General features: G+C 41.8%; 2 protein-coding genes across 2 annotated transcripts in view; both read right to left on the reverse strand.

The window, feature by feature from the left end:
• LOC308556301 (olfactory receptor 7D4-like) overlaps nucleotides 1-12,566 on the reverse strand; it is a gene marked incomplete at both ends in the record, with an annotated part of 69,913 nt that extends 57,347 nt beyond the window's left edge. Inside the window, 2 exons of the mRNA XM_081135456.1 lie at nucleotides 11,188-11,376; nucleotides 12,556-12,566. Of these exons, the coding sequence (XP_080991582.1) occupies nucleotides 11,188-11,376; nucleotides 12,556-12,566 (200 nt within the window). The remainder of the gene's footprint in view (nucleotides 1-11,187; nucleotides 11,377-12,555) is intronic.
• On the reverse strand, nucleotides 694-1,617 carry LOC308556698 (olfactory receptor 7C1-like; the record flags this gene model as incomplete). Its single annotated transcript, XM_081136148.1, has 1 exon — nucleotides 694-1,617. The coding sequence occupies one exon, from the start codon at nucleotides 1,615-1,617 to the stop codon at nucleotides 694-696; it is 924 nt and encodes a 307-aa protein (XP_080992274.1).
• Nucleotides 12,567-13,876: the final 1,310 nt, after the last annotated feature.

Consider the following 13,876-nt stretch of genomic DNA (forward strand, 5'->3'; position numbering starts at 1 on the left):
CCAAGACACTCAAGTCGTTTCTGAAGAAAGGTCTGACAAAATTCAGTAATTCTCCACCACGGCTACACATTAAACCCACTTGGGGTGCTGTTAAAAACATTATGCTCTCTGCACTCTCCAATCCAATGAGATCTTAATGTATGGTGATGGGACTCAGGAATGAAGATTGTTAGAGCTTATTAGATGCTTTCAATAGGAAGCCTAGATTGAGGATCATTCTCTCACACACCTGCACTAATAGATTTTCTTGAAGCCAAAGTTTTATGAAAAATAGACAAGGACAGTGAAAAAGGTTGAGAACCATATACACACACATATATATACACATTAAAATACAGCTTTGAATTTCTACAGGGTGCCTGGGTCATAAATGACAAATACAGACGATTCCATAGTTGTAATAAGATTCATGTGTGTACTGATTTTGACATACATAGGATTCCAGAATACCCCCTTAATCCCTTTGGTACAAAGATGTACCAAAATAAGCAATTTTCAGATATGATAGATTAAGAGGAATGAAAGCCATGAGCTACCAAAATTGTGTGACCAAAAATGCATGTTTGCCAACTCCAGATGTTTTATTTTGCAGTCATTTCTAATTCACAGACAATAGTAATAATAAATAAATGAATAAGTGAATAAATAAATAAATAACAAAAAAAAAACCCTATAATGGTCCAAGTATTGAGACTAGGCTCTTCTGTTGAGTAGCCTCTGCAAGGCCCTCTTGATGTCCCTGTTCCGCAGGCTATAGATGAAGGGGTTCAGCATTGGGGTGATCACAGTGTACATCACGGAGGCAATCATGCCCCTCCAGGAAGGTGCATCAAAACTGAGATACACACCAAGGCCTGTCCCGTAGAATAAAGAAACCACAGACAGGTGGGACCCACAGGTAGAAAATGCTTTATATTTCCCATCTGCTGATGGGATTCTCAGGATTGAGGAGACAATTCGAATATAGGAGAAAAGAATCCCTGAGAAGGGGACAATGCCAAGAAGGCCAGTCACTGTATACAGCAGGATGTGATTGATGAGTGTGTCCGAGCAGGCAATAGCGAGGGCCTGAGTGAGTTCACAGTAAAAGTGTGAAATCACCCAGTTAGTGCAAAAAGACAGCCGCAATATCAACAGACTCTGGATCAGGGAGTATGTTAAGCTGATGGACCAGGACACGAGAACCAGGAGGCCACAGAGGCGGGGGTTCATGATGACTGGGTAGTGCAAGGGGTGACAGATGGCCACAAACCGGTCATAGGCCATCACGGTGAGGAGAAAAGTGTCCATACCTCCGAAAACCAGGAAAAAGTACACCTGGGCGATGCAGCCTGCATAGGTGATGGCTTTGCTCTGTGTCTGAATGTTCACCAGCATCTTCGGGACGGTGGTGGAGGTGAAGCAGATGTCAACAAAGGACAGGTTGGACAGGAAGAAGTACATGGGGGTGTGGAGGCGGGAGTCAGAGCTGATGGCCACAATGATGAGCAGGTTCCCAAGTACGGTGACCAGGTATATGGAGAGGAACAGCCCAAATAGGATGGGCAGATGCTCTGAGTCTTGGGAAAATCCCAGAAGTAAAAACTCTGAAACACTTGTTTGATTTCCTGGTTCCATGTTGCTGACACGTTGGCTAGATGATGGAGGAAGGAAAACAATGGGAGAGAGACTCTAGATTATTTCTACTTTTTAAATTTCTTAAAGTAAATGACTGGACGTAAAAGCCTTAACTACAAAATTTAGGAATTCTATATTCTGTTATTTGTTACAGGCAACGTTTTGCAATGTCGATCAACCCTTGGGACACTCATCCATCTTCTTCCTCTCTGGCTTAGTATTACCTCTAAACAGCTAAGAGCAACTTGGAACTTAGAGAAGAAATGGTTGTACTTGCGCTAACACCAATGTGGAACATGAGGTCCGGTGGAGTTCCGTGACTTGATCTGGGTTGTCTGCCTTGTCTGGGATTCAGAACAGAGTCAGATAACCGTGTCTCAGAGGTGAGAAAATGTGAGAGAGTATCTCACATATCTGGACAGAGTATTGAGGATGAGTAGAATGTAGGTCTGCTTCTCAAGGAAAAGAAAAAAGAAAGAAAAAGAAAATATTTTCACCAAATAATAAACCACATTCACAAATGCTTAAGGCTTAATGTACCAGGGACCAGTCGCACCTTGTAGGAACAGGGCCCGATGCTTCCTGGACATTCGTTGCTTGGCAAAATACCCTTTATCTGTGAAGTGAAGCGATTGGTTAAAATGTCCAAGGAAAGAGTGGATTTTGTGGCTTAAACCATTTTAGTACCTGAAGATGCTACTGCAAAAGGTCACAAACAGAATTTCGAGTCATGTCATCTACACTGTTCATTAAATACTGGGGGAAGAGAGAAATTGCACCAGGATTTTTATATATGAGCCTGAAAGGATGAGAGTCATATTTAGCATGCACATGACGGTGATGCTTAGAATGGGACTGGGAATGTGGGGGCACTCATCCAGAGCCCACCTACCCTCTCATTCTCTTCACTCCAGATCCTAAGGGTCCTGTAACTAAACACAGAGGAATGAGCTCTATAACCAGGGAAAAACAGCATAAAACCGTACAAGGATCTTCAGTGTTCCATTTTGCCTTGTTGTAAGTATTTTCCTACATCTTTGTGCCACCTTCTGAAAACATACAAACTCCTTGGTGTATTGGGGCTTCACACTGACCCTCCAGCCTTCTTTCTCACCACTTCTCAACTTTTATCCTAAATTCCAACCATTCTGAAAAGCTTTTCTTTGCCCAGATGGTCGATATTCCCTTATGTCTCTGCAACTTTTCAAGACCTTCTCCCTCTGCTTGCTTCTCTTGATTCCTACCTGGCACAGGCTCTCACCTGCTTAGGTAATTCCCAACTGCCTCCTTCTCCATACTAGCTGAGTTCTTAGGGCAAAGGGGACTCTCCATATTGGTTTGGTGGCAGAATTAATAAATGGATGAGCCTACAAATCAATATTTTCCCATTGCTGCAGCTCATCATATAGTCCCTGCATGTCCATTATTCCATAAACTTTAGCACTTCTTACCCTCAGAAAGGTTTCTATAAGGAGAGAGGATGATAAGATGTTGATGGAGAAAAAGATAGAAAGGGAGGCAGAAAGGGAACATAAAGTTTCTGCTTATTCATTAGCCAGGTCCTCTTCTCAATCCTGGACAACACTCATTGCCAATGTTGGCCCTACCGGGTCCCGATAATTTCGCCTATTTCTCCTGTTCTTGCATCTCGCCTGGGCTCTTTGCCCATAGCAGCATCAGCGACTGCTTTTCCACAGCCTTTGCCTGAAGTACCTACATATACATTCCCGACTTTCTGTCATAGTTATCCAGAGGCACAAACAGAAGATAACTGAGAGACTAAACAGGGAAATGACAAGTGTACAAAAAACATGTCACAAAGGGTTAATTGTCACACAGCTATTTTTCTGGGATTATAAATGAGGATGTTCACCATCTTCCAGTTCCCTTCCAGGAAGTCCCCCCACATTCATAGTCTCAGTCCTTTTACTTGTGTATGAAACTGCTAAATACTCTCCATCCCTGTAAGAGGAGATACTGCCTCCTGTGTGCTCTCTCCTCAAACACTTGAAGATCCACTTCCAGGAGACAGCAACAGGAGAGTGAATAAAGACACACATTCTTTTACCTCTGGTTACAGGACCTCCAGGACCCGGAAAGGAGAAAGTCAGGAGACAGACAGACACTGGCAAATGCCCCCTCTCTCCATCCTCCCAGGGCTGCTGTAAGCATCACCCATGTCTCATCCTCATGGTTTTGGGCTGATATGCAAACACCCTGGTGCAATTTCTCTCTCTCTTCTTACAAGTACAGCAGGTCCTCAAATAACATTGTTTCATTCAATGTTGTTTTGTTATAACTGTTGGGATGCCATAGGAACTTAACTCTTGTTTGTAGCAATTAGATTAATCTATGGCCATATTGGTCTTGTTATATGCTGCTTCTCTGCAGTTCCAGGAACCTGTTGAGGAAATTAAGGGAGGACTCAGTGTATTTCATGAGCACAGTGGAGGATAGTATCAAAATTCCTTCCATGGCCTCTGCTGATTTGAGGAGATGTTCCCAAGTAAAGAAGGGTGGCAAAGACAAATTAAGGAAGATTCTTCTAGGCTAAGTGAAGATAGAGGCTCTGGAGCTCTTTTGGGCCAGGTAACAAGAAGAAACAATAAGAGATCAAGAAGAGATTACATCTCTATCAGCACCCGGGGCACCCATCTGTACACCAAAGACTGGCAACTGTACCACTACATAGTGTGTTTCTGGGAAGTGCTATGGTGTCAGAGTGCACTGGGGGTTAGCCCCTTTCTCCCCCTTCCCATCATTTCCATCTACCATCTAATCAAATGACTTAACTAAAGTAAAAGCTCATCACTCAATGACAACTTCAAACAAGGAGTCAAGCCGTGCACCCTCCCATGCAAGTAACCTCTAGAGCTCATTCTCCATAGACAGCATTGGGTTTCCCCTGCCCTGTGCTTCACTATAGTCAATACCTTATTCTCTCAGGCACCTCTTTCCCCTTTTTCCTACAACACTTATTGGGCTCTGGAAGCTTGGCAATGTGGACCCACCACAGGGGCCAACTCCCCTGAATCTCGTTCTTTCATGGAAGGTGGTGATGAAGAATGAAGGTCTGTCCACTGAAAGAGCAGGGATACAGAGCCAGGCATGTGGTATAGGGACTGGCTGATTTCTCCTGGAGAAGGCATGAGTGTCTTGAGTCTGGCTCATGAGAGCCTTGGTGACTATAAGCTGATATGCCACAGGTTTTGTGGCCCTGGGGGCAGAACCCCCTCTGAAGCTTGTTAGACAAATTGATCAATGGATCTTTGATTCCCTCATCAGGTTGACTCCTCAGGGGCAGGGGTCACAAAGGAAGAGCTGTCTTGCCAGTTCCTTATCCCTGGGAGACAAATAGTGGGACCAGCGGTGATTTGTTTTCATTTGGATCTTTTTTCTCTGGAAAGAATCACTCTAGCCTTCCTTGGATCTCCTCTTGGGAAGAAGTGTCATCATTTTCGGACTTGTAGTTTCCTCATTGGATAAATGGTTGAATGGCAAAGGATCCCAAGATTCACAAGGATAATGGTTCTCAGCCTTAAGCCTGCACCAAGATGACCATGAGGATTTGTTAGAACAGATGACAGAGCCCCATTCCCCAATTTCTGTCTTGGTAGACCTGAGTTTGGATCTGACAATTAGGAATTTTCACAAGTTCCAAATTATGCTGGTCCCTATGACAATCCATTGAGACCCATTTCCCTGGGGCAATGTTTCATAATTTTAGCTTTATCCAAACTATCAACTGAGGCTCTTGTTAACATATAACTTCCCAGACTGATACTTATCCTAGACTCATCTAGTCAGCATCTCCAGGGGGAGAGACTGACAATCTACTTTTAAAAGAAAATTGTGATAGTTTTATTTTCTTTTATTTTTATAATGGAAATAAATGCCATTTTAACCATTTTTAAATATACGGTTTTGTGGCATTAAGTATACTAACCATGTCATGCAACCATCACCACTATCCATTTCCAGACCTTTTTCATCATCCCAAACAGAAGCTCTATACCCATTAAACAACAACTCCCCATTCTCCTCGCCCCCAACCCAGGGAAACCTCTATTCTATATTCTGTCTCTATGAATTTGCCTATTTTAGGTACCTCATACAAGTGAACTCATAGAATACTTATCCTTTTGTGTCTGGCTTATCTCACTTAGCATCATATTTTCAAGTTTCAACCAAGCTGCACATGTATCAGAATTTCATTCCTTTAATAAGGTTGAATAATATCCCATTGACACTGAGGAATGATCTGTTTCTTGTCTCTCCCCAAGAGTTTGATCTCTTAGAAATGGGCAGAGAGAAGAGGGAATTGGATGCCTTGAGTTGTAGAGATTGTCTCTTTCTCTGATGCAATGCCCTAGGAAGGTCAGGACCTTCAGTTGGGGGGTGGATAATGGATGCCTGTTTGGGGCTAGAATGAAGCCAACCCTTGTGGCCTTGGGTGTAGCCTTGGGGACAACTGCAGGGACACTGGTAGAGAAGGGGTGCAGATTTGGGTGAGCCACAGGGGGAACATAATGTCCAGGGCCATGGAATGCCAAATGCTCCATGGATAGAAGATAAAGTCAGTAAACCTGGTGACTGCCTTGTAGAACAGATGAAAGACTTAACACCCTCTTCTTTTCTTTCTGTGGCCTTCTACATCTTACCAATTAAAGAGCTGCTTGGGCACACTGTGATTCTCCATGCAGCTCTCTCTGTAAAATCATATAGACTCCAACTGTGGCAGTTTTAAAACATGGCTCCCAAATTCTTTGATATTCCTCTCATGAGAGTGGAGTCCATGTTCCCTTTCTTGAATCTTAACCTGTGATCTAAGTCTTAACTACCTCTGTAAGCTTTGGATCACTTACCCAGCCTCTCAAAACCTCCTTTTCTTCATTGTAAAATGGGGCCAATAATAATTATAATTTTGCAGGGTTTTTTAAAAAAATTGAGGTTAGGATAAGGTCCTATCCAAGCTATTTATTCTCACATGCCACCACTTTGGACTGCACAGGTATAGATCTCTTTCCTTACCTCTGCTGACTCTGTGCAGCTCAATTTTGATTCTGTTCAAGCTGCCTCTCAGTGAAGTGCTGTCTGGGAATAAAGCCCTGCTGAGCTAGTTTTGAGAAGTCACAGGGGCCACACTGCACTAGCCCTTTTCATCCTTCCTCGTACTTCCTGGATATTGGGGTGCACAAAAGTCCTCCCAGTTTCAGATGCCATTCCAGTGGATGCCAGTTAGACATTTTGCATGTCTTCTGTTCCTCGTGTCAATCAAATGCTGCCTCGTTCCTGCTGCTGCTGCTTTCTGCAGGTTTTTGTTTTGGGTGGTTTGCCCTTGTTCACTTATATTTTGGGTTTGTGAAGATCGTTGCACCTACTTTTGGGGCAAATGTTTCCAGGGGATTTTAGTTTTGATATCTAATTACTCAGTCTGTTTTTAAGGACAGATTCGCAGATTGGCGGCCACCACAGCTGTCTATTGGAAGACAGTTCTGCACATCTTATGAGCAGAGGCACTGACGACTTTTTTTCCAGACATCTTTTCTCGGTGTTTGTATAGTGAACAGTCTGGGAAGATATGAATAGTGTTTCTCTACAGAGCAGAGAGCAAATTTGTCTGTTGCCCAAGATATGAAAGATAATGTCTGCTTCCAGGGCCAAAAGTTGAACAGGTAAGTTGGTGGCCTTTAAAAGTTGTGGTTTCCTAAGCCTGAGGTTCCTCAGCTGTGAGAAATACACTTCATGCCCAGTGTCTACATGAGCCTGTTTTGTTTCACTCCCATGGGCTTGGAGAGAATGGGAAACTGATGCAGACATGAAGCTCATGCAGCATGGGAGTAACAGAGTCCTTTGTCTCTGACCCAGGAGTCTTGTGCCTTCTGCTGGCATCCATGACACGCGTCAGGCTAACATGTTAGCTTGAAACCAGGGTTAGGTCTTAACCCCATCACAGTTCTTGGGACCTTCTTCCCCAAATCCCTTATCTGACCTATTTAAATAGATCCCAGTAACTTTACCTCTAAATTAGGCATAATACTATTCTCTGCCCCATTCCCTAACAACATAGGGTTGTGATGCAAATCAAATAGTGCATGTGATGTTCTTAGTATGAGTCCTGTAATATGAACTGTTATTATTATCATCACAGTAATCCTGCCTTACGGGGCTCTAGTTTGTGAATAACCCAGTTATATCAGGGCGGTCATCACACGGACCTTTGATCACCACCAAGGACAGCATGTATATTATTCCTTTGATCTCCATGCAGCACGTTTATATAATTAAAATACCAATGGCAGACTTTCAGAAACCTCCTACCAGGATTATGTGAATTCAACTGAAGTTGTGGGAAGCACAAGTGGACTAAAAAGATAAAAACATAAAAATAAAGAATACAGTAGTTAGAAGAATCAAATTCGAGTGTTGAATGGGAAAGCGTAGTCTAACAGTAAGAAGAACTGGCACGTGGAAAATCTTACTCTGTGTTAGGTATTTCTGCAGACCCCACAATGCTGCTTCTGGCCATGTCATGAAAAGAAGTCTCCCTGGTTTCTCTTACACCAACAGAGTCCTTCCATATTTGCCAGGAGAACCCACAGCCATTTCAGGACTAATTCAACATGTGTCTCTAGAGGCTTCTGATTTGCCCCACCAATAAAGACTAATCTCTCTCCAAATATATTTTCTCTATAATCTTTGTATTTTAACTCTTGAAGTCTTTTAAAATGTTACTTTGGCTTATATAGTGAGAGAAAGTGGGATGTAGGGAATCATGATTTGTAACAACCCAATCTAATCTTTGCAGTCTTCCTAGCTCAGAATTCTCTGTCTGAGGAGCTCAGAGATGGATTTAACTGATATGAAGAAAACTTGAATACTTGCCCAGTTAAGTTGGATATGGAATAAAGTATGACAATAATGTGTGTGTGCCTAAATGGAAGAGGGAAACTCTAGGGAGCCCATATGACAAAATGGCAGGAGTATAGAGACGTGGAGAAGAGATGTGAGTATGGGCACATTTTAGAATTCTAAGGCAGGAGGAAAAATGTAGTGTTAAACTGAGCCAATCAGATACTCGATTCATTGTTAGTGAAGCTCGTAGGCTATTTAGTTTAGTGGTTAAAGGCAGAGTAAATTAAACAAGTTATTGGACAACTTTTCAGAAAGCCCAGACTTCTGCCTCAGAAAATGTGTATATCATCTCTTAAGAAATGATTGCTATGTACAAAGGTACCTGAGTATGTAGCCTAAAACAGTAGGAGGTCAAGGACAGATAGACCATGATAGAAGAGAAGGAAGCATGGTTACAAAGTAGAATCCTAATGAGGCAGTTACTAGTGAAAGGGAGACTTCCCCTTTGCTAAGGGCATGGCCCTTTGTATCCCTGAGTAATGAAAATGAAGATAGAGTTCAGTTTACTCATAATGACTTGGGAGACTTAACAATCTACAGGCAGAAACAGAATCACACAGCCACTGGAAATATCACACCACTACCTTAAACCTCAATTGTATGCCCTTGACCCAGACACATCATTGCAATCACCTTTTTGTCTTGAGCTCACTTTGCATTCTTCCAAAGCATACCTCACACCATAACTTTACTCCCCATATTATGATTTATCTGTGAGGGTTCAATCAAGGAGAGAAACCACACTAGTCATTTTTAATGAAGATAATTTTATATAGGTATGATTAAATAGTTTTTGAAAGGTGAAAGACAGAAATGAAAATATATGGTGATACAGTGTCATACCTGCAGAATGTAGTGACAACCACATAGGCTAAGGGGAGAGAAGAAATGTTGGTACATGGGCCCTTTACTGACCATTACTGGAAGAACCTAAAGAGAAGCCAGGTGGAAAATCAGAGGCCACACCACAGCATCACAACTGAAAGTATAGAAGCATAAGTTTGAATCAGAAAAACTATAGTTTAATATATAGTACAGAGAGACACCTGTAGAGTGTGGAGGGAGAAGATATGCGAAAAAAAAAATTACCAGTAATATAAGGGGGGAAATCACATTGGCTATTACTAAGCCAAACTCTTTCAGATCTTCTGCTTTGTGAGCTCTGATCACTTTACTATTGTCAGGATCTGATCACGAACAGTAAAGAGCCCAAGACACTCAAGTCGTTTCTGAAGAAAGGTCTGACAAAATTCAGTAATTCTCCACCACGGCTACACATTAAACCCACTTGGGGTGCTGTTAAAAACATTATGCTCTCTGCACTCTCCAATCCAATGGGATCTTAATGTTTGGTGATGGGACTCAGGAATGAAGATTGTTAGAGCTTATTAGATGCTTCCAATAGGAAGCCTAGATTGAGGATCAGTGATACACATTCTCTCACACACCTGCACTAATAGATTTGATTGAATCCAAAGTTTTACGAAAAATAGACATGGACAGTGAAAATGGTTGAGAACCATATACACACACATACATATACACATTAAAACAGAGTTGTGAATTTCTACAGGGTGCCTGGGTCATAAATGACAAATACAGACGATTCCATAGTTGTAATAAGATTCAGGTGTGTGGTGATTTTGACATACATAGGATTCCAGAATACCCCCTTAATCCCATCAAAGATGTACCAAAATAAGCAATTTTCAGATATGATAGATTAAGAGGAATGAAAGCCATGAGCTACCAAAATTGTGTGACCAAAAATGTATGTTTGCCAACTCCAGATGTTTGATTTTGCAGTCATTTCTAATCCACAGACAATAATAATAAATAAGTAAATAAATAAATAAATAAATAAATAACCAAAAAACCCTATAATGGTCCAAGTATTGAGACTAGGCTCTTCTGTTGAGTAGCCTCGGCAAGGCCCTCTTGATGTCCCTGTTCCGCAGACTGTAGATGAAAGGGTTCAGCATAGGGGTGACCACAGCATACACCACTGAGGCCCCTGCACCCTTCCTGGGAAAATGAGAGACAGCAGAGCTGAGGTACACCCCCAGGCCTGTTCCATAAAATAAACAAACAACTGACAGGTGAGAACCACAGGTGGAAAAGGCTTTATACTTTCCACTCGACGATGAGATTCTCAGAATGGAGGAAACAATTTTATAGTAAGAGAAGAAGATACCTGAGACTGGAATACCACCGAAGATGGACCCAATAAAATAGAATAATATTTGATTCGTAGAGGTATCATTACAAGCAAGCTTGAGGAGTTGAGGAGGGTCACAGAAGAAATGAGGAATTTCCATGTTTGTGCAAAAGGAAAGCTGTGATATCATCAAGCAGTGCAGTTGGGAGTCCAAAAGGCTGATCAAAAATGACACCAGAACCAGCCGGCTACAGAGGCGGGAGTTCATGATGACCGGGTAGTGCAGGGGGCAACAAATAGCCACAAACCGATCATAGGCCATCACAGTGAGGAGTGCACTGTCCAAACATCCAAAAAAATTAAAGAAGGACAACTGAGTCAGGCAGCTAGCATAGGAGATGACTCCGCTATGAGTCTGAACGTCCAAAATCACCTTTGGGACAGTGGTAGAAGTAAAGCCAATGTCAGCCATGGACAGGCTGGAGAGGAAGAAGTACATGGGGGTGTGCAGCTGGGAGTCAGAGCTGACGGCCAGGATGATGAGCGTGTTCCCCAGGACAGTGACCAGGTACAGGGACAGGAACAGGCTAAAAGTGAGAGGCTGCAGTTCCGGATCATCTGAGAAGCCCAGAAGGAGGAATTCCAATGCCCCTGTTAGATTCTGCAGTTCCACATAGCAGAGACACCTTTGGAAATTACATCAGAGTTGGTATAAAGGAAACAAGCACATCAGCGTGTCTATATTTTGACTTTAAGCAATTCAAAACTAAAGTATTCACTCTCAAGGACCATACCCCTTTAGTGATATTTCTCAGTTATGACATTCTTCTTAGAACTCCTTTCATATTGCATTTTGCTCCATTACCCTGTTACTACATGCATCCCCTTTGAAAGAAAGGGCTGAAGAAATTAGAGAAATAATGTTATTTAGAGATTTATAAATCCATAAAGACGATAACATATCACTACCATCCTGTGAGGGAAGGAAAAAGAATGAGAACTATCCTCTCTTTTAGAACAACAACAAAAAGTTCTTTATTAGTGTCCTTCGTTCAAGAATACTAAAAAGCAGTCAAATGTACTTTATTTTATCCAAATGCAGTGCAATTAATTCCCTTCGTTTGTACTATTTATAAACACACTATAAGAGCTCTGTAGTAAAGTGTCTGAGTCCATTTTTGTGTGCGATGCTTGGCTACTAATTGCTTTTAAACCACTCCTCTCTCTCTTCCCCTTCTGCTCACATCTGGGCTAGCTGATAAGAAAGCCTGGCTTCTCCATTTATAAAAGAAATGGCATGGCATGTACTGTACAGCATGGTGGCTATACTTAATAATACTCAAACTAAAAAGAAAACCATCAACAAAACAAAAAGACGGCCCACTGAATGGGAGAACATATTCTCTGATGACACATCTGATGACACATTCCTCCTTCTGGGCTTCTCAGATGATCTGATAATGATTAATATAGAAAATTTATAAAGAATTCATACAACTTAACACAAAAAGAATAAACAATCCAATTAAAAATGGGTTAAAGGACCTGAAAAGACACTTCTCCACAGAGGACATATAGATGGCCAAGAGACATATGGAAAAATGCTCAGCATTGTCCTGCACCCTGGTCCTGTGAATAGAGTCTCACTGCTCAGATCCAAACCTGGCTCCTCCCTTTTTACCCAGAACCTTGGTCCAAATTAAATAAGAATACTGTGCTCCTTTCCCCAGCTCTAAAATAGCAATAATGTGTACACCTGGATTTGGATGTATTGTGCACGTAAAAATTAAAGCTACATAGCACATAGCTTTGACTCTGACACAAAGAAACCCTCAATAAAGTTTGGTGATACTATGGTCACTCACCTCACCACCATCGCGATCCTAACCACAACATTCAGGATTATTTGGGAGTGAGGACGAGATGAAGAGAATTGTTTCCTGCTCTGGTAAGGGCAGGGACTTTGGAGGCTAGGAATGGTAGTGGAGGACAGAATTCTCAGTGAGAGTTTTGAAACCCCCAACAGGAAAAATAACATAAGCTTCATAGGCCTCTCATCTGAAGCCTGGCCTGTCGATGCCTCCCATCTGCCTACCTCAGCTGTCCCACTGCCTTGATAATAAGGAAACAAGTTTCCCACAGTTCCTCCTCCACCCACCGTCGCCCTTGGCACTCACTGGTTTGTGCTGTATCCCTGCTGAGTCATGACCTGGGAGTTTGGGTCCACTGCCTGGTAATGATGAGGGCTGAGGCTCTGTCCTCAGGACTAGCGTGAAGACAGGCTCAGGCATGGGTCACCTGATGTAGGTCTCAATGCAGGGAGGAAGAGCCACAGGTATGGCTCTTAACTGGGACTGGCAGCCTGATGGACTGAAAGCACTGGCTAATTATTTACTCCAGCATGACCTTGAGAGCTCAATGCACAGAGCTCATAATTAGCAAAATTGGTCCACATTTTCCTAATCTCTGAGGACTTCCCAATATTAACAGAAGAGAAAAAGAAAACAATAAATGTACTTAGAAGGGTCTGGGACTCTCCTCTTCTCAGGAGAAAGCTCATTTATATACTTGGCTTCTGACTTCCAATTTCAAGAATCTTATCATAAAATGCAGACCCTTTTTTGCCAATGTAGGACTTTTTGACTTTTACATCTACAAATTTATTGTATTAATCATGTAAATTTGGGAGAATTAGGCCTTCTCTAGCAAGAATCTGAAACTATTTCCATTTTTTAAGTTAAGATTTCTATCTCTACAAGGAGCTTTCTAGTTCTCCTTTTTAGGTTTGTTTGTGGGGGTTTTTTTGGACATAAATATTGTCTATTGAGGGTTTACTGTGTGCAAGATGCTGTTTGCAGCACTGTACGTTTTCTATCTCTTTTTTCACTTATTATTTTTTCTGTTTTTATTGAATTTATTGGGGGGGGGGCCTTGGTTAATAAAATTATACAGGTTTCAGGTATACAATTCTATAATACATCATCTGTATATTATATTGTGTGTTCACTACCCAAAGTAGAGTTAGGATTGTTTTGGTTTTTTTGCTTATTTAAATGGCAGTCCAACCTCTGGTTTTTCTCTTTCATTTATGTTTGTTGGTATACTAGAAAACTACTGACTTCCATAAACTTTTTTATAACTTGCTACTTATCTTAAATAAAACAGGGTACCGGACAAGAGTGCAAT

This window comes from Miniopterus schreibersii, assembly GCF_964146895.1.
Source record: "Miniopterus schreibersii genome assembly, chromosome: 4".
Taxonomy (NCBI): Eukaryota; Metazoa; Chordata; class Mammalia; order Chiroptera; family Miniopteridae; genus Miniopterus; species Miniopterus schreibersii.